This window comes from Rissa tridactyla, chromosome Z (assembly GCF_028500815.1).
Source record: "Rissa tridactyla isolate bRisTri1 chromosome Z, bRisTri1.patW.cur.20221130, whole genome shotgun sequence".
Lineage (NCBI taxonomy): Eukaryota > Metazoa > Chordata > Aves > Charadriiformes > Laridae > Rissa > Rissa tridactyla.
Window position 1 is genome coordinate 84,540,555 of NC_071497.1, and position 20,359 is coordinate 84,560,913.

Sequence of the window (20,359 nt, forward strand, 5' to 3'; positions counted from 1 at the left end):
TAAACTAGAGCAGGGCAGGTTTCGATTAGACATTAGGAAGAAGATCTTTCCAATGAGGGTGGTGAGACACTGGCCCAGGTTGCCCAGAGAGGTGGTGAAGGCCCCATCCCTGGAGACATTCAAGGCCAGGCTTGATGAGGCTCTGAGCAACCTGATCTAGTGGAAGACGTCCCTGCTCACTGCAGGGGGGTTGGACTAGATGGCCTTGAAAGGTCCCTTCCAACCCAACACATTCTATGATTCTATGATTTTGAGCTCTGATTTCTCTGCTCTCCAAACTCTTGTGTGACCAGAAAATATGAAGTGAGAGCAGAAGAGGAAGGGATAGGTACCGAGCAGGATTTCAGTTCGACATTTCAACTTACTTTCCTTTACGGATCGTCAGACAACTGTCAATCTTCCGTCACATTTTAAAATAAAAGCAGATCAATCCAGAACCTCAGTAGATCTCTAGTTGCACTGCATAAACGCGTTATTCGCTGCAGCAAGAGATTTAGCACCCTGTTCGGCCTCCCCGTCCGGTATTTCCCATCCAGTGGTCACAACGTGACTTCAAGCATTGCTCAGCTCTGCAAATACTGACCAGAGGACAGAGAAATACTTCTTGCACTTAAAAACCTGTTGTTTTCTAGAAGGAATCCTTACTCAGGTTCTCAATATGAACATGAAGGCCACTATCAGACGCAGCAGTAATTAATTAGAGACTGTTTTCCAAACTCCATGGAGAGCCACACCAGTAATAGCTTCTGATCCACCGCTATTTCCTTTTGTTTTCTTCTAAAATGTCTACTTATCCCAAGGGATTGCTGCCGAGAGACACTTTGCAGGTGAAAACAACACACAGATACAGCCCAGGGAATGAAGCAGCTGAAGGCCTGCTCTCTTAGCCATTTAAAAAAACCAAAACACTCCCTGTAATCATTAATAGGCTGGTGATGGGAGGAAGAGAAAAGAAAAAGATCGGTTGGTGATGAAAAAACTGCTTTTTCTCCCCTAAAAGACTAGTTTCTAACAAGGGGCAGTTAAGACAAGCTGACGTTGTCCTTCCGTAGGGGAGTGAAAGATGCGTCGCAGGTTGGGAATTCCTTACCAGATGCGTCCCAAATCCCCCTGGCTCTGCCGAGTTAAAGACGTTGCCCAGAATAAGTCACAGTGGAGGCCCAGAAAATAGGAGAAACTCAACACTTTCATACTTTCAAAAAGAAACCGATAGAGATGATGAATGTTTTCCACCTCTCAAAAGGATACAGAGATCGCATAACAAGGCGTAAGCAGCCTTTAAATAATATAGCGCTTACCAGATCTATATTCTGCATTATGTCCTGGAAGGAAGGGTGAGTTCGAAACTGCTCAAACAGATCCCGCTTGTAAAGCAGCGCGTACACCAAGTTGGGGTTGTGATGAAGAGAATTTGTCAGGCAGGAGTTGATGATCTCCAACATCATCCGGATCACTTCCTCGATCACATTCAGATCTTGCGCCTTTAAGAAAGGAACAAAAGGTTAGCCTGCCCTTTTCCATTGTAAAATATATTAGGTAATAAAGACAGAGCGCAGGTAATTATTACTAATGGAGCTATTAGCTGCTTAATGTCTCAACGGCGAGCAAATCCGGCATGCCTGTATCTGGAAAAAGATCTGTTTTCTCCTGTAATAACCAAAATTTTAACCTAGTATTCAGTCTCACAGCTTGATTCCCTCAACAGGAGCCATCATCTCGTGCCAAAAAGCATTAACATATTGCAATCAGTCAAATTCACTAAGGGTTAAATGAACTTCAGTCTATTCAACCCTTCCTACGCTAAGTAAGGGAAGCAGACGTTGAATTTAATACACTTTCTGCTCGGGGAGGAGGGATAGGGAAACGAAAAAGAGGAAAAAAAATAATCGGAAAAATAAAAAGCGGCTGGCGAAAGAGAAAAACAAAGACAGGAAAACCGACTGGGATCAAAACCCATTGCACCTTGAACATCTGCCATGTTTTTGGCATTGAAGAATACTTGCAATAAATGAAAGACAGACATCTCCTTTCGTAGTGCACTAAGCCTTAATGCTCAAGACAAACTCGTAGAGCCTTTCGTCTTGTCAATGCCTTCCACAAACCATTCCTGATGATTTTGAAACTTTTTGAGCTCGACCAGCTGGGATGAGAAGCCCTGCTGGCTGCCTGGGTTTCGCTCCTTGGGGCTTCGCATCGGGATGTGCCCGATACGGTTGTTGAGACCGAAGAGCTCTCTGTCCTCCCTTGGGATAGGCGGGGGGGAAAAAGAAGACAAATCTACTTTGTTCGTATCGTTAGGTCTCTCCACCACATCAAACGCTGGTCTGTGAGACTTTACAGGTCTGGCAGGAACGTGAATCATACCAAACCGGCTTGAGTTTTTCTGCTTAGTACAAAGATTGAAACCACTGGCATTTCCTTTTGCCGACTGCCTACAAAGCTGTCGTTTTCTGAGTTATCGTAAGACACTTAAATAGTTCATAACGAAGCTGAACTTGCAGCAGCATTTTGTCGGACTGTCAGTCAATCTGTACGTTGAGTTATTTTCTATTATAAGGCAGGAATTGTCACTTGTCAGATATAAGAAATTCTTTGGTGTGAGGGTGGTGAGCCCCTGGCCCAGGTTGCCCAGAGAAGCTGTGGCTGCCCCATCCCTGGAGGGGTTCAAGGCCAGGTTGGCCGGGGCTTGGAGCAACCTGGGCTGGTGGGAGGTGTCCCTGCCCAGGGCAGGGGGGTTGGAACTAGGTGCTCTTTAAGGTCCCTTCCAACCCAAACCATTCTATGATTCGCTTTCACTAAGTCAGAAGAGAATACAGAAACTTGTCATTACCCTGGTTAGACCCATATAGACCAGCTCCTCCATCTCTTCCACTGTGCTGAGGACCGTGGAGAAGGTAGTCCCCATCCTCATACTGCTGCTGAAACGCAGCAGCACTCTAATTTGGTTTTCCACACCGCTTGCCTTCTCCATGTTCAAGGTCAGGCTGGATCGGGCTTGGAGCAACTTGATCTGGTGGGAGATGTCCCTGCCCAGGGCAGGGGGCTTGGAACTGGATGGTCTTTAAGGTCCCTTCCAACCCAAACCATTCTATGTACAAAGGAGATCTAAGTGATGAAAGCCTTTTGAAATTCTTGTTTGAAGAACAGTATTTGGCTCACACGCTCCAATGAAAACTCCTTCTTTAGCAACGATGTCTGACTGATTGTGGGTTACAGATTTTTTTCCCCGAACATGAGGATTTCCTCCTCTTTTTTAATAGCTTTGCCTCAGCCACCTGCATTACCGTTGCAGCGTGGCTAACAACTTTGGCAGAAACCCTCACCAAGCTGATCACCGCAGCTACTCGGTCCATCAATCGCATTCTTCTCTGACAGAAACAATCCTTACGTTCAAAACCCAGGTGGTTCCTCCGTCTGTAGCTTCCTGGTTAGCGTGCTACGAAATAGCATCCCCCTCAGCTGCTGTGAAATGTTTATCATGCGAAATACTAGGCAAAACCTGAAATGATCGCTTCAGCTGGAATCCGACGAAAAATCCAGACCTGGGTAACCGGTCTGTGGCGTGGTATGTGCCCCACCAACTTGGATTTAATTCAGAGTATGGTACATTATGGTGGCTTTTAAAAACCTCTGAGCATCGGCGCAATTCTCTCCCCGGCGCAGCAGGATGATCTAGTGGCTGAGACGCTCTCCGAAAATACAGAATACATTACTTTTGCAGAAACGTTACGATTCAGGATCAAAGTGAGAGCTCTTCGGTCGGCAGAAAGGTAACGAGCCACACAATGGCTGTTCAAAAACGAAAAGCTTTTTAATAAAATACGTTCACCTTAAAAGCCGGGCATACATCTAAGTTGAAACAGAAAGCGTTGCTAATCATCTCCCAACATGTTATTTCAAGAAAAGGCAGACCATGCTAATTGGTTAGCTTTAAACAATTAAAAAGTTACCAGAGATTACTGCTCAGTAATTATATTTACAGTTTTTAGAAGCTGATGGACAGAACCAACCATCTGGTTTTCAGCTACCGTGTTCCAGGTGAAGAATCTGGGACCCAAATGAAGAAACCCAGGAGCTGCAGGTTTTTACCTATAACCTACTATATAAAAAATAATCATTTATAAGAAGAAGAAAGGCTCCGTAAAAGACAGAGAAGCGGGACTGAAACCCAGCATCGCGTATATGTTATCTGGAGGGCTGTACGCTCCTATAATTAGCGATTACAGCATTCGTAAAGGCTGAAAAGTTTTCAAAACAGGAAAAAACAAGCAGAACGCCAAGGACAGCATTTGGATGAGACAATGGTGAAATGCCGTAAGAGCTGATAAAACTGCTGTGTGCTTTTGTTGCTCTGGATGCCCAGTATCAAGCTAGGGCCCCCTCCGCATCTCGCCACGGCGTCACGACAGATATAAATAAGGTTACAAAAACATTTCGCAGTTGAAGGGAGAGGAGTTTATCGCCCTGCGTATTAATTTTCAGGCCAGCCGAAATGCAGAACGCATACGGCCAAGGCAAGGACCGCCACATCGTCCGCAGCAACCTTGTAGGAATAATTTTTTTTTTTTTTTTCTTTTTTTTTTTGGACTGAATTGGCTGTTAGAGGAAAAGAAAAGCCAGATATTGATTTTGGGAGAGAGGTAGACAAGTTTCAATCCGTTAAAGAGTGCGTTTAAACGAGCAGTTAAAAGTAACGGTGTTTTCTTATTGCTTATCATTGGCAAACCCAATGATTTCAAATTCTTACAGTATTCCTTTCCAAACCAGGCCTCAGATGACTCTGCCGACACCGACGAGTACCGGTCCTCCCCCTCCTTTTTTCCGTTTATGCCCACAGAAATAATTATACTCATCATTAAGAGAAAGGCAGAAGCGAAAGGCTTGTTAGCAACTTTTTGTGACTAAAATCACGTCTACAAAAGGGACGACAATGCAGGCATGGCACTAACGTTACCGCGGGTAATCCTCGGTAACCGCCTTATGGATCCTTCTCCGGATTGGAATTAAATGCGGGAGGTTTTTTGCAAAGATTTTCATTTTTAAGGCAAAAAGCCAGATGCTCGGTCACGTTCTACTTGCACAAGGAACAAATCAGTCGGTGACAGCGCCAAGAGATCCAGGTACTGTTCTGGCTTGCGCGGGGTCTCCTTGGTTAAAAGGAAAAGGAACAAACAAGCGATAATGCCAGAGAAAAGAGAATGGAAACAAGCTGAGAGGATGCAGAGGAAAAACACGAGGAGCACAGGCATGAGAACGTTATCTGGAAAAAAATAACTCGAGCTTGATAAACACTAGCAAGGAACACACAAATGTGCAAAGCCAAAGCAAACCAGAGCTGGATGCCCTCATCTCCGACCGTCCTGGAATACTGCAGCTTTCCTTACTGCAATATAATTAATAATTAGCCTGACACCCTCCCGGGCAAAGAATTCCAGAGAATTCAATCCTTACTGCTGGAAAGACACCGATGTGTAAAACCAATTCAAAAGTATACGGTTTATAAAATACCAGAGAAGTCAACCTAAACGCCAAACCCCGGGGAAGGTGCTCACAGTTCGGTTCCTTACAAACGTATTTATCCATCAAAAGATAAAAGCAGGTGAATCACCGTCAGCGGAAGACGCAAGATCTCAGTGTCACCCAAAACCTGCTTAATTTCTGGTACCCATCTTCTGTTTCCTACATTGGGACATTCTGAGCGCTCATCCTTTTGATTTAATTTGACTTTAAATTAATTTTAATTTTCAGAATAATAAAGAATCGGTTAAAAAAGCTCTATCAGGAATGAATGCGAATCTCCAGCCTCTAGATGTTAATAATTCTTAGGAGAAAAAGGGAGGCCTGCCCATGTGTCATTCGGGTTAACTTCGGTTAAGCTTCCTTTACGGCCTGTACTGTCTAATAAAAACTGAGACAAAATTATTTTGCTTTCTCTTCTTTCCTCCTGCGCTAGCTTAGATGGAAAGTAAGTAATTTGAAAAACAGAATTTCAGTCACTTGTGACGTTATGCAGAGACATTTCTATGCAAGGGTGGACATGCGGCTGTCTTTCATGATCCAAAAATGTTTCTATTAGGTTTCAGAGAAAGGAATTCTTTTTTTTTTTTTTTTTTTTTAACATTTCTGGTAGTGTCGCTGAAGCCATTTGCTCTGCGATTGCAGCCTGCGATCTTGGTTGCCACACAAGATGTGTCCTCGCCGCAGAGCTGATTCCAGTGCCCCTTGCTTGAGACCAGCTCATCTTCTGACCCTGGGTCCTGGGTACAGGCTATAAGCGGTTCTGGGTGGTATCCGGGGTATTTCACAGCATGGATAGGAGCTGGATGGTGATAAATTTCCTAATGACATCTTTTACATTGAGGGTGGTGAAAACCTGGCCTAGTTTGCCCAGAGATGCCCCATCCCTGGATGCATTCCAGGCCAGGCTGGACGGGGCTCTGAGCAACCTGATCTAGTGGAAGATGTCCCTGGCCATGGCAGGGGGTTGGACTAGATGGCCTTGAAAGGTCCCTTCCGACCCAAACCACTCCATGATTCCATGATTCCATGATGCCCCAGGTTGCCCAGAGAGGTGGGAGATGCCCCATCCGTGGAGGTGTTCAAGGCCAGGTTGGACGGGGCTCTGAGCAACCTGATCTAGTTGAAGATGTCCTTGCTTATGGCAGGGGGGTTGGACTAGATGGCCTTTAAGGGTCCCCTTCAACCCAAACCATTCCGTGATTCTATTCTATGATTCTAAAAAGCACTAGTGCACAAACTTAACTCTCATCTCGTGTCCACACAACGTGTTACAATATGATTACGTATTTATTTATTGTGAGCTAGAATTCACTAAAAGGCAACGATTTATTTATTTTTTTTCCCCCCCCTTTTAACCTGGATGCACAGCGATCCACAGTCCAAAGCGGCAAATAACTGAAAACCTCACCAGGTCTACTTTGCAACTTCCTTAAAAAACAGAGACCTAACAGCGCACCCTTTCCCTTCGTGGTGGGATCCACGTTTTCCAGCCAAGCGATACTTTCAGCTAAATCACCGCTAGAGGTTTCTGCCTGTTGAAATGGCACGCCGACGAACACTATCAAAAAGGCAGTTATACAGTTAACGCAATCTGAGCAGGAAGAAGCTTATCTGCCTAAAAAAACAAAACCCGAGCAAGGACGGGGAACGCAACAGCTACAACCGCACAACGTAAATAGGAAAGGCACACCGTAGTGAAGTCTTAATCCAAAGAAATCTAATGAAATAAAGTGGGAATGTCACCCATAATAGTGAAAGAAATACAGGACGGAAATGCAGGTTGACAAAACAAAACTCCACGTCCAAACGGAATTCTGAACTTATTGCTTGTGACAATGAACGGCTTTTTGCGAGTGGCATCTTGCTGCCAGGAATAGGACGCCTGGACATTTGAATTTTCAAAAGTGCAAGTTTTTTTACGTTGAAGCTCCGGTGGCTTTCGTTGACAATTACTGACACTGCAGGCCCCTCTCCAGCAGAACAAGGAGCACACACGGTATGTAAAAGCTGTAAAGAAGCTACCTAAAGGAGCTTTAGCTCGAGATGCTTTTCATAGTTTCCTTCCTAACAACTCCATAATTTAAAGCAGCAAAACCATCTCTGACTTCCCACTTTGCCAGCTGGCTCTGACTGCCTCCTCAAGGTCATTTGCTCTGAAGGCTCCTATAGGTTATTGAACCTTATTTTTCCATCAAACTCCAAATTCTTCTAGCACACTGCAGAATTTTCTATTTAATTGTTGATGTTAAGGCACGTCGTGGGACAAACTACGAGGAAATGGTACAGATGTTCTTTCGGGCACACGGAGGCAAATTGCATAGACTGTAGTTATTAGGTCCAAGAGAATTTCAAAGTGTCACTGCTTTGCCCCACGCCTAAATGGAGACACCAGCATCCGTACCCACATAGATGACAGCTGTACTCCAGCTTTGACTGATATTGAATGTACCGCGCTGCAGAGAATTCAAATTCTTTGCAAGTCCAATCCTCCTCTCCCAGCCAGGTAGCGTGGCAGAAGAATCATAGAATGGTTTGGGTCGGAAGGAACCCTTAAAGACTACCCAGTCCAACTCCCTGCCATGGGCAGGGACATCTTCAACTAGATCAAGTTGCTCAGAGCCCCGTCCAACCTGGCCTGGAATGTTTCCAGGGATGGGGCATCTCCCACCTCTCTGGGCAACCTGGGCCAGGGGCTCACCACCCTCACAGGAAATATCTAGTCTCAATCTCCCCTCTGTTAGTTTAAAACCTTTACATCTTGTCCTGTCGCTAAAACCCCAACTAAAAAGTCCCTTACCAGCTTTCCTGAAGCCCCTTGAGGGACTGGAGCCTTCTCTTCTCCAGGCTGAACCCCCCCAACTCTCTCAGCCTGTCTCTCAGGAAAGGCCTTCCTCTCCTAGGAGCCAGACAAAGGTGCCCACAAGAAGCAGGTGATTCTGTGATTCTATGGGCACGGCACTCTGCGTATCAGGCAGGGCTGCGTCACATTTGTGTTGCTGCGTCCATGCGGCGGGGCCCACCCGTCCTCAGGTCTGAGGCTGAAGGCTATCATACGGATGAGGGAGTAGACAGAGGAAAGGTGAGGGTGAAGGTTGCACAGGCAACGTTAGTGACGGCTTTTCTTCATCCTTGAGCCCTTATCCACCACGCCTCACTATAACCCGTCACGTGTAATATTTTCAGGGAGATTCCCCCCCCCCAAATATAATTTGCAAATATAAAAACTTGGAACCGTAAACAACGACTTCCTTCACGACGCCGGCACAGCTTCATAGGCAATTTTGTCAACAAGAGCAAAACAAAAAGGATACACACCCCATATACTCAACGCTTATCAAAAAGAGTGAGGATGTCAAATTAACCCCAAACAGTCAGCTCCTCCCATTCCCCTTTTTACCAGGGAGAAAGACGACGGAAAGGTTTGGTAAACTCTTCCTGATCCATCAGCTGCGTCCACAGAATGTCTAGGTGAAGGGAGAGCTTCGGTTCATTTTCCATTATTTTTTTTCCAGCTACATTTAGAGATGCTATGGAATACTTCAAATTATTATGATTTCAGACACTAAGTAATTAGTTTTTCCACTCGCGCCGGTAACGCAGCTATTATAAACTCCAGGGTGATGTACTCTCTTGTGCGGAATAGACAACTTGGCACTCCAGGGAATTTCACCTTGATAACATAATTTAACAGCATCCACCATTATAATGATGTAAACTTCCCTTTCCTCTTTACAGGGGAATTTCTACAGTTAAATAGTTTCCAATAATTTACTTTATTTTTAGTCACTTTAAGAGAGGCATATGTATCTTGTTTGTATTAGCTTTGGGGAGCTTCCAAGAGAGCTGTCTGAATTTCCTGCATTTTCAGCAGAAAATAAAACCTTCAACAAAATAAACTCCCTCTGCCAAAGGAATGGAAGAGCGGAGGGGAAAGAAGGAAGCGCACGAGAAAGCTGCTCTTACATTTAACGGGCAAACGAATCTCAAAGCCCAGCTTTTGGTGACAGAAATCTTATCTTCATCTATTTTACCGGCATTTATTCTTTGGCTGTTCTATGTCAAACCCAGATAACCTTTGGCCATAACGTTGAATTGTGGGAAAGTAGGTATTAAGTGACAAATCGCAGGGCTTGCGGCAAATATAACTTGAAAAACTAACCCCGGCATCTCTGATCACTGCTTAGAAATAAAAGTAGAGCCGTCACAACGGGAGCAAAGTTTGTTGCCAGACACTTTACTAAATAAAAATACCATCCCGACACTCGCTACCGTTGCGTTCCTGAATAACGGAGTAAGCTGAAAGAGCAGGTTTTCAGCAATGGCTCACCACTTTGGTAAGCCAGTCCACAACATTTCCCAAACACAACGTTTTCAGCCCGTATCACGACACAAACCTCCAGGACAGCCTGCGACAAGGCTACACTAGAGGAAACGCCAGGGTGGTGTGTCCTGTCCCAGAGAAAACAGCCTGGAAGCAGCTTGCTCCAAGGGAAAACATGCCAAACGACACCTGCCAAGGTACCGAACCCAACTGCTTCAGTCCTCCAAAGACCTGTTTGCCACAGGGTTTGACTTCACTAGCCACTGACCAAGCAAATGTAAAGCTGTTTCTGAGGACGTGGATATGTCTAAGTGAAGGTGCAATTGTTTTATTGGTACTTCACAAGGAATCACAGAATGGTTTGGGTTGGAAGGGACCTTGAAGATCATCTAGTTCCAACCCCCCTGCCCTGGGCAGGGACACCTCCCACCACACCAGGTTGCTCCAAGCCCCGGCCAACCCGGCCTTGAACCCCTCCAGGGATGGGGCAGCCACAGCTTCTCTGGGCAACCTGGGCCAGGGGCCCACCACCCTCAGAGTGAAAAATTTCTTCCTAATATCTCATCTAAATCTCCCCTCTTCCAGGTTGAAGACATTTCCCCTCGTCCTATCACTATGTGCACTTCTAAAAAGTCCCTCCCCAGCTTTCTTGTAGGCCCCCTTCAGAGACTGGAAAGCTGCTATAAGGTCTCCCTGAAGCCTTCTCTTCTCCTGATGGTCACCAGCTAGGGGCTCTAACACCGTCCATGCAAGAACACAGTATTTCCAAACCAGATGCAACCACGACAACAAAATGCAAACAGTATTTAGTAGCCCTAAACCTGATCATTTTCTAAGGACCCACAAAACCTGGGAAGCAACTGTTGCTAGGAAAATGGCGACATTCGTACTAAGAAAATTAAAGTTAAAACTGTGAATCTGTATTTCTCTGAAATCAGGCCTGAAATAATAATGAAATTTTCCTGCTGTTGCAAGGAAATGGAGAATTCTCCATTTCTCCTTGAAACCAAGCAGTATTCCCTAGAGGTATGGGAAGATTTTGTTTCGTTTGACTGGTAGAACAGGAAAGGACAAGTTCCACGTGCAACCCCAACTCCACCATAGAAAGGTAAATAGATCATCACGATGCAGGCTGTAATTAAGAGAACCCGTCTACCTTGAGTAGAGTCTTCAAGGACTTTAAAGCTGTTACCCGAGTGAAAAAGTTTCTTGCTTCCAGCGCTACACGTGGAGCTCAGCTGTAAAACGTCACCAGCAAAACTGTTCGGAGGTGTTACGTGGTAATTACTGCTACGTGAACTGAAACTTCGACACTTCCTAATTATTTTAGACATATATATATATCTTTTTTTAACAATTCCACGGCAGGTTTTACACAACGTTCACCTAAGCTTTTCACATTTTCGCAAGTTTTCAAGGACTACTTAATGACATCTCTAGACCTAAAAGTACCTTCCTTAAAGACGATTTCTGACGAACCTCTTAACGCTTTTTGCAGGAGGGTACAGCCGCTGACATACGCACGGATGTTTTTGTGTAATATGTACTTAAGGCCGGATTTAAGGATCCTTATCAGATCTTATAAGAATCCTTATCAGATCTAATGGTTGGACTTGATGATCTAAAGGTTTTTTCCAACCTAAACGATTCTATTATTCTATTATTATTATCTTTAATGCTTATTTGGCATGGGTTCTTAGCTTTTTTATCCTATATGATGTTTAACTGAAGTAGAGAAGCCCTTATTTCTATCATGACGAAGAACAGGACGGGAAAACATTACATCTTGCCAAAAGACAGAAAAAAAAGACCAATTAGCAATTTAAAGCAAACAGTTTTCTTCACATTTTCCCTTCGCACCTCCCAAACTTTCCTTCATACAGCACACCACGGTTAAAAGAATGTAATTCATCCACCAGTTCCTTATAGCCCCTTCATTTATGCCTCATCTCTGACTATTTTATCAACTATTTTCTTCACCCTTGGTATTGTATTTGGCAGCAACAACTATGACGCTCATTGCAAAATATATCTACCTCTAAGAGCGTTCTTCCAATGAACCAACTGCTGTCATTCAAGAAGATCGCTCAGTGCTACGGATTTTGGAGACCTATCTTCGGCGTCTAAGCAATTTTAATTGAGAAAGTATCAAAACTAACGGAATAAATACCAATCCCTCACTAAAGCTGTCAACCGTGGAGAAGACGGATTCAGAAGTTCTTCCCTGGTTCCTCACTGATTAGAGACTGTGGCTCAACATCTTTCCCACGACATTTGAAAACCACCATTCCCTTGGAACGATGACAGTTGTCTTCCACTGAAAGTACCACCCTGAGCAATTTTGACCCCACTTAGGAGAAGAAACATCACAAGCGAGGCTATGGAATCCAAGTCCTCAATAATAAAAATGGACTGCATCCAGTTTCCATAAATTCCATACTATCAAGCAGAAGATCTTCTGGTCCTGATGACGCACAGGACTTCAGTGGGAAAAGTCAGTGCTACTCTCCACGCCCTCAGCAGCCAAAAAGTTCTGTATTCTTGCCCCGAGGGTGAAAATCGCTATTGAAATTTCTGTGGGAGGCATAAGAAAGTCAGGAGGAGTTCGCAGAGCAGACGTTTCCATCATTATCATTGGGGGAACGTCAAGCAAGCCAGCAAAGCCGTGGTATTGCTGAGGCCACCCAGTGTCCCTCCTCAAAGACTCCTGCTTTGCTCACCCAAGTTAAATAAGACATTAATAGAAAATCACCACAACTGTAGACAGCCTCCTGACAATATTAGCCAGGTTTAATAATAATGATAATAATATCCTTATCCCACTTGATCACGGTCCAAGCTTCCTAAACTGTTGGGAGCAGGAATACGCTGCTTTACAGCCACCATTTCACACCAGCGCTGAAGATAAATCATGACGAGTGCTTTTATTTCTTCTGATAGATTAAGATACAGCAGCACGGTTAGAAAAGTAAGTCAGAAATACAACTCTGTGAGCCTACTTGACACACGTACTATACTAATTCATAGAATCGCCTAGGTTGGAAAGGACTTTTAAGATCATCGAGTCCAACCATCAACCCAACGCTGCCAAGGCCACCACTAACCCATGTCCCTCAGCACCGCTTCTACCCATCTTTTAAATCCCTCCAGGGATGGAGACTCCACCACTGCCCTGGGCAGCCTGTTCCAACGCTTGATAATCCTTTTGGTGACGAAATTCTTCCTTATATCCATCCTAAACCTCCCCTGGCACAACTTGAGGCCGTTTCCTATTGTCCTATCACCTGTTACTTGAGAGAAGAGACCGACCCCCACCTTGCTACACCCTCCTTTCAGGAAGTTGGGGTGTTAAACATTGTGAAAATTAAAGAGTACACGTAAAAAAAAGATGTGAGAAACCTACCACATTAGAAGGAAAAACGGCATTATTGGTCTTTGAAGTGGTTTGCAGTCCAAACGACCTACAGGCAAGCCCTTTTAAAATATAATAAAGTATAAGAAAGTTCCCTCTTACCTTAGCACCTCTCCAAAATTAGTCACTGCCAGTAGTAGTATCATTTATTCTATTACGATGGGCCTGAAAAACCTCCATAATCAAATTTCAAGAACTGCTCTCGCAGGTTGGACAAAACGTAAATAAGAAGGAGATGAGAAACAGCTTTTTGAGAGCTGACAGCAGGCAAACCAAATAAATGGGAATCATTTTTAGATGAAATGTTTTTACTACATTCCAACTTATTTTTCAAGTGCATTCCCCTGGCCGCTGCATCAATTCTGATAAACAGAGAAGCTGCTGAGCACTGCTCCGCTTCCTGCCGAATGGTCCGGAAGCACACAGCAGCCGGAGCCTGAACGCCGAAAAACGAACCTTTAACTGAGATTTGGAAACTCCAAAACTCATAGAAAATAATCCTAGAAGCCTGTGTACAGAGGTACCCGTTCCAAAACGAGCTATAAGGAACAGAGGACATTTTTTTCAAAGGCTGAAGAAAAACACTCCTGATGGAAATATGGGAAACCTGCATTGCCCAAACAAATAAAATTTGCCTCAAATATTTATGAAGTCTCATCTATGTCGGGGTAAACGCTGAATTTTGTGTAGTCTGGTTCATAAAGTGCAGTAGTGACAGACACGGGCAAAGCAAGAAATCACTGTGTTTGAAAGACAGAGAAGTTTGGGCATCTTGTACCTCCAGCCTGGAGTCAGTCAACTGTTCCTCACCAAAACCCAGCGAGCAATTACGGTTGGTTTACTTATAAATTAAGCTAAGTTTCTCGAATGAATTCTAATTAACAGAGTCCACCACGAGATGAGACGGCTAATTTACCGTGGAAAAATTATTTGATATTTCAGAAAAATTCAATGAAGCTTTTTCCCAGGGGAATGCGACATGACTCTTCTCTATTGTCTCCATCGATCAAAAGCTAAAGGATTAGTGTGGGAACGGGAAAACTTGTCGTTATTTGTTCAGATAATCTTTTTTTTTTTTTTTTTTTCCTCTGCATCGAGCAACATCTGAGTTCTTTGCAAGTGCCACGGACGAGTTGCTGGCGAGTAGCTCAAAGACCTGCCTTTAGGAACCGCGACATCCATTCTCTTTTCACTTGATCTGGCGGGAAGAGATGTACTTTCAGATTTCGCTCCCTTTCGCAATGACAAAATGACATCTATCCTGATTGTAGTGTTACAATCCATCTTCTTTCCTCTCGAATAGGACGGTTGGGTTTTGTTATTAGGAAACGGATGCTCCGAGGTCAAGCGTTTGGGTTAGCACACACACAAAAGGCTGGAGCGGAACAGCCTCCGTACGCCTCGTACCGGCTCCGTATCAAGAAAAATGCAGCAGAACAGAGTGTCTTTGAAGAAAAAAACGTCATATTCTTCAGTAGCGGGCCACAGCTCACTCAGCTTGGGCTTCAGCCTAAATACGTCCGAGAGGAGCGCTGGAAAAACTCCATCACATTCCAGTAACATATCTGAAGGGCAATAAAAAAACACCCCCCCTGTAAAATATCTTACGCGTCTCAACTTTGCTTCAGAGCAGCGCAGGCAAATCAGCGGCATCTCCCAGCAGCGTCGGGGATAAGGACACAGCGGGCTTAAATAATGGTAATATCTAAGAGTCTTTTCTTGTTATGAATGTTTTAAAAGGTATTTCCCTGAAACGGCTTTACGTCTGGTATTTCACTGGCAGAAAACAGATACAGAATATAACGATCAGCTTTTTTTTTTTTTTTTTTAGTTTCTTTCCCCTTGAAAAAAAATTACAAAATTTTACGTTAGTATAAACCAAAAAAAAAAAGAAAAGTATTTATTTATATGTCAATCCAAAACCTCTCCTGCTGTCGCTTTAAAATGCAAGCTGTGGGGTTAAGCTCTCAAAAGCCAGACATCAGACCGAAAATCCAGGCTTCTCCTTATCCTCAAATGTTAAGGTACAATTTAATTACAAGTTCACCTAACTATCACCACGCAGAGCCCTTTAACCATCAAGGCTGTATCTAACTCACGGTGTGTTACGAATTGACACTTTTTGTCCAATTTCTGGGTTATTTTGACTGTAATTAACCACTCTGTGGGAGAATTCCCATTTACAAAAACTCATTCGGCGTATAAAACGAGTAATGTATCCCTCTATTTCACTTAGTTCCTAAACTGCAAAGAAATGAGAAATTAAAGGGAAATCGCTGGTTACAGGAAAGGGAAATAAAAGTTTAGCATTCCAATTATGCCTGCGAAAAACATTAGGGTGACTTTACAGAATTCAATAAACACGAAAACCAGAGATTCTTCTAAATTTCTATTTCTTCTAAATACGCTCGTCACGTGTTTGACAGCTTTCCCGCAACGTTATTCCACAGAGAACAAGAATCCACCGCCGTCAACGGGGATAAACACCATTAAAATTCTCTATTCTACCGTTCTTTAACGCTGCGTTTCAGGCCAGGTGATGAGGAAATCGATTTTGTGCGCCTTATTTTGCTCCACGTGATACTTCTTGTGAGCAGGAGGAGAGGAACCAGCCCCGGCATTTTCCTTTTGGTTCGGAATTTCTCGCCTACATCAATCCTCTTTCTTCTCCAACCTTTTTTCTTTTTCACTTCGTACCAGGACTGTCTTTCAGTCCTAACTGACTCATCATTCCTTCTAAAATATTCTCCTTTCCTTCATCCCATCCTTCGGTCCCTTGGCCACCCATGCTGCTAATTAGCAGCAGCTGCTTGACATTATAGGTAATATTAACAAGAGCCATTAGCGCGAGAAAGCGAGACATCTTCTTCAGGGGGATAATACCCCTCCAAGAAGACAAATTTCAAGTTGATGGGACCGCGCTTCCGTAATTTGGACACAACTGGAATAAGGGCGACTCTGAAGAGGTCAAAAATGGTCCCATTTTAACTTCTTCGTGTTTCGGTTCAGACGGATTTGAGCAGCAATTTGATGGGTGAACAATTTCTTATCTTTTTCAAAAATCACCAAGTCTTGATTTACCTTCATTCCTCTTATTTTCTCCGTCTGTCTTTCCAATTCCAAATCACGGGTATCTGCGATGAAGGAATCTGAACAATGAAGGAAGCTAAAAATCCTTGTTATGCCTTTTTTTTGTTTTTAATAACTATTTATTACCCTTCGATATAAACAGATTGATTTTTTTTAAACGACTGAAAGAGTTCCAAAACCTCACTGGTTAATCCATAAGTTTCCCTGTAAAATACAAAGGGAAGAAGCCTGAAATGGAAGCTGTAGCATCGAAGAGTTCTCACGTTTCGCCAAGATCTCATCTAGAAAAAGCGGCGTAAAAAGATTCCGATTCCGATGAAGTATTTAGTACCAAAGAGCCTAAAAGGGTCTGAACAGAATTCCTTCTGCATCCCTTTCCTTTCCTTTATATGGCTGCATGTCCAAAAAAAGAATTACGGCGATGTTTATAACATACGGTAACGGACTTCTGGTTTTTAAGCGCTACATTTTTCAATCCAAACCTTGCTCTAGGAAGACTAAAAGTTTGTTTTACTGCTGTTGGTGAAATACATAGCAGTTAACAAAAATAAATCCTCTTCTTTGGAGAGCTGGGTTTTTCCGTTTGTCTCCGGAGGTTTGACAAAGCCCAACCATCCAGAGAAATCACCGTCTCCTGAAAAGCTCCAAACAACCCACTCGTGTGAAGGAAGCAGCAGGAAAAGGGTCTAAAGACCACATCTGCGACGGAAGACACTTCGGAAGATCAGTGCTGTTACTTTTTTCAACAAAATTTGTCATTAGTCTGAGTGGAGCAAATGTTGGCTTACGGTGAAGCAATAAACACTATTTACGGAGGGGCCTGTGAAGGTTTTATCTTAATTTATCGCATATTCTACCCACAGCTCCTGCTGTATCACACCTCAGGCCCTTCTAAAATCCCGCTGCTGCTTCCAGCTCTCCCAAATGCAACTCAAATTGACGCACAGCAGAAAAAAATCAGGGTACAAAATTCTACTGCTTAATCTGGGGAGGTGTGAAGGGACCCTGAGATAGTGCTCAACCATTTCTAAACCAAGCGCTCACATCTTCTTCAGCATCTTCAGCGAGTTTGCAGGTGACACCAAGCTGGGTGGTGCGGTCGACACACTGGAGGGATGGGATGCCATCCAGAGGGACCTGGACAAGCTCAAGAAGCGGGCCCCTGTGAACCTCATGAGGTTCAACCAGGCCAAGGGCAAGGTGCTGCACCTGGGTTGGGGCAACCGCTGACATCAATATGGGCTGGGGGATGAAGGGATGGAGAGCAGCCCTGAGGAGAAGGACTTGGGGGTGTTGGTGGAGGAGAAGCTCAACATGCCCCGGCAATGTGCGCTGGCAGCCCAGAAACCCCCCCAGCAGCCTGGGCTGCGTCCCCAACAGCGTGGGCAGCAGGGCGAGGGGGGGGATTCTGCCCCTCTGCTCCACTCGGGGGAGACCCCCCTGCAGCGCTGCCTCCAGCTCTGGGGCACCAACAGCAGAAGGACACGGAGCTGCTGGAGCGGGGCCAGAGGAGGCCCCGGAGATGCTGGGAGGGCTGGAGCCCCTCTGCTGGGAGGACAGGCTGAGAGAGCTGGGGGGGTTCAGCCTGGAGAAGAGAAGGCTCCGCGGAGACCTTCCAGCCCCTTCCAGGCCCTCAAGGGGCTCCAGGAAAGCTGGGGAGGGACTCTGGATCAGGGAGGGGAGCCATGGGACGAGGGGGAATGGCTTCAAACTGAAAGGGAGGAGATTTAGATGAGATATTGGGAAGAAATTCTTTGCCGTGAGGGTGGTGAGCCCCTGGCCCAGGTTGCCCAGAGAAGCTGTGGCTGCCCCATCCCTGGAGGGGTTCAAGGCCAGGTTGGCCGGGGCTTGGAGCAACCTGGTGTGGTGGGAGGCGTCCCTGCCCAGGGCAGGGGGGTTGGGACTAGATGGCCTTTAAGTGTCCCTTCCAACCCAAACTGTTCTATGATTCTATTCTCTGACTCATCATCTTCTCTTTTAAGGACACTCATTTAAGTGGTCTTATCAAAACCACCTCTTTTCAGTACAGAAATGCAAACAAATGCCATCATTTATACCCTTTACTCCAAAATAATGACAATACCCTAAACCTATGTAACTATGAAAGGAGGACAATAAGTAAAAAATTATAATGTTCGTGTTTTGCTTTCTTCAAAACTGTGTAACGGCCAAAATAACGGACTTTTAAAAGGCTTTAGCAGGTGTTTGTATTGCTAATGCCAGAAGTTCTTCCCACTTCTTCCAATTTGTTCTCACGTCTCATAAATCTGAAGAATGAAAGACTTTTCCATCAGATGATCATAAGATTCTGCCACCACAGAGAATTTTCTTTTTTTTTTTTTTTAAAAAAAAATATAGTGATTTTCACCCTTATTTTGCCAAATACCGAGAATTTGCAAGTGAAATAAGGATTAATGCCACCTACGTAATACGAAAACCAGACACCAATGAGACTTTTGTGGAACTCCTGAACGACGAAAGGAGAACATCATCTTGATGTTCTTCAGCGTATTTGTCCAAAAATCCTTCAACCACACTAACGCAAAGATCAACTGCAAATAACTATTCAGGCTAATATATGGAAGTTTAAATAGTCTGAACTTCACCAACATCTTTATCCCGGGATTTTAGGATAGTTTCTTCTTTCTGTTTCAGGATAATTTATGCAGCAGTTTCACAGAAAAGTTTCCAATTCATTTCAAGGAAAGAACTGATTAAGAATTCGGGCAGAACTGCAGAATTTGGCTATTACTCAATCCAAAAAGCTTGCTTTAGATTTGGGTTAGGTTGGTTATTTCGGTCTCTTCTGAAATTGCTATTTTTGATGATATAAAAATAGGGGGATTAGGTAGGAGTGATATTCTTAAACTAAAATATAATTCATCTGAGGGAGGGTATGACTAATATTTAGAAAATGTATTTATAGGCCTTTGGCTCCACACTGGAGTGGAGACAGGCATACCCAAGAATAACCTGATATTGAAAATATCACTTCTACGCTTGAGCCATCAACTCAGAGTAATCAAAAAGAAGGTAATTTAGTGCAAAACAAGGCGTTTTCCTTTTTAGTTGCCGTTTCAATTGCTGGAATCCACATACCGTACAAACCCATTAAAACATAACATGGGGTTTACCATATCCTACCTTCAGTAAACATCCTAGAGAAGTGTTTTCTTGTATAAACCTCTTCTTAGAGGTTTGATAAAGGCGCCAACAAAAGGATCTAAAAATTCACGCACAAACCCCAAGTTGTTTAGACTATTAAATATACACATTTATAAGACACATAAAACTGGAAGAAAATCCAGGCAAAAAGAAGACGGAAGAGATCTAGGCAATGCTTTGGGTGAAAAGTAGGTGGCTTCTGAGTTTTGAAGAAACGTCATGACAAAATAAACTAACTTAGCTCCCCCCCCTCCCCGCCCCGGCCCGACTATTCGACGCATACGGATATATTTCCATTAGGAGTCCTCGATGTACTTTGCTAAAAATTTCCCATTTGGCCAACGGTGCGTTCAATTCTACAGCTAAAGAAGTAAGATGCGTTTTGTACCTTCACAGCAGTTAGGGCGAAGCAGTATTTTACAGACTACCCGCTAAACAACGTTAATTGCATCCCACTAACTCTATTACGGCCGACCGGTTTATTTGGAAGTGGGTTTAATTTCATTTCTGCATCATTACTAGAGTCATCAGACGATCGCAGGGAAGACTTCCTATTTCTTCACGATTGCGCGCGTTTATAGGAAAACACTTATGTCTGGTGGCGGAGCTCTGCATTGAACCAGTTCTTTAGATAATTAAAAAAAAATTAGATAGAGCTGCAGCATATCTAATGTGATATTAGATATGTGAGCAGCGAACAGATTGTATGACCCCAAAGCACCACAACTTTTATTTACAGTTCAAATACTCCTCACACTGATAGTAAACGAAATACTTGTTTGCTACGTGCTGGATACACTAAAAATATTCACTTTTTTGCACGTCGCCCTTCGTCAAAATATGTCTCCACC

At 43.9% G+C, this 20,359-nt stretch overlaps 1 protein-coding gene across 8 annotated transcripts in view; it reads right to left on the reverse strand.

Annotated features, from left to right (window-relative positions):
• The window catches only part of LOC128903096 (dymeclin), a 240,240-nt gene that overhangs the window by 43,474 nt on the left and 176,407 nt on the right, over window positions 1–20,359 (reverse strand). For all 8 annotated transcript variants that reach the window (XM_054187006.1, XM_054186999.1, XM_054187002.1 and 5 more), the window contains one exon: window positions 1,299–1,481. In XM_054187006.1, coding sequence (XP_054042981.1) covers window positions 1,299–1,481 — 183 coding nt within the window. The remainder of the gene's footprint in view (window positions 1–1,298; window positions 1,482–20,359) is intronic.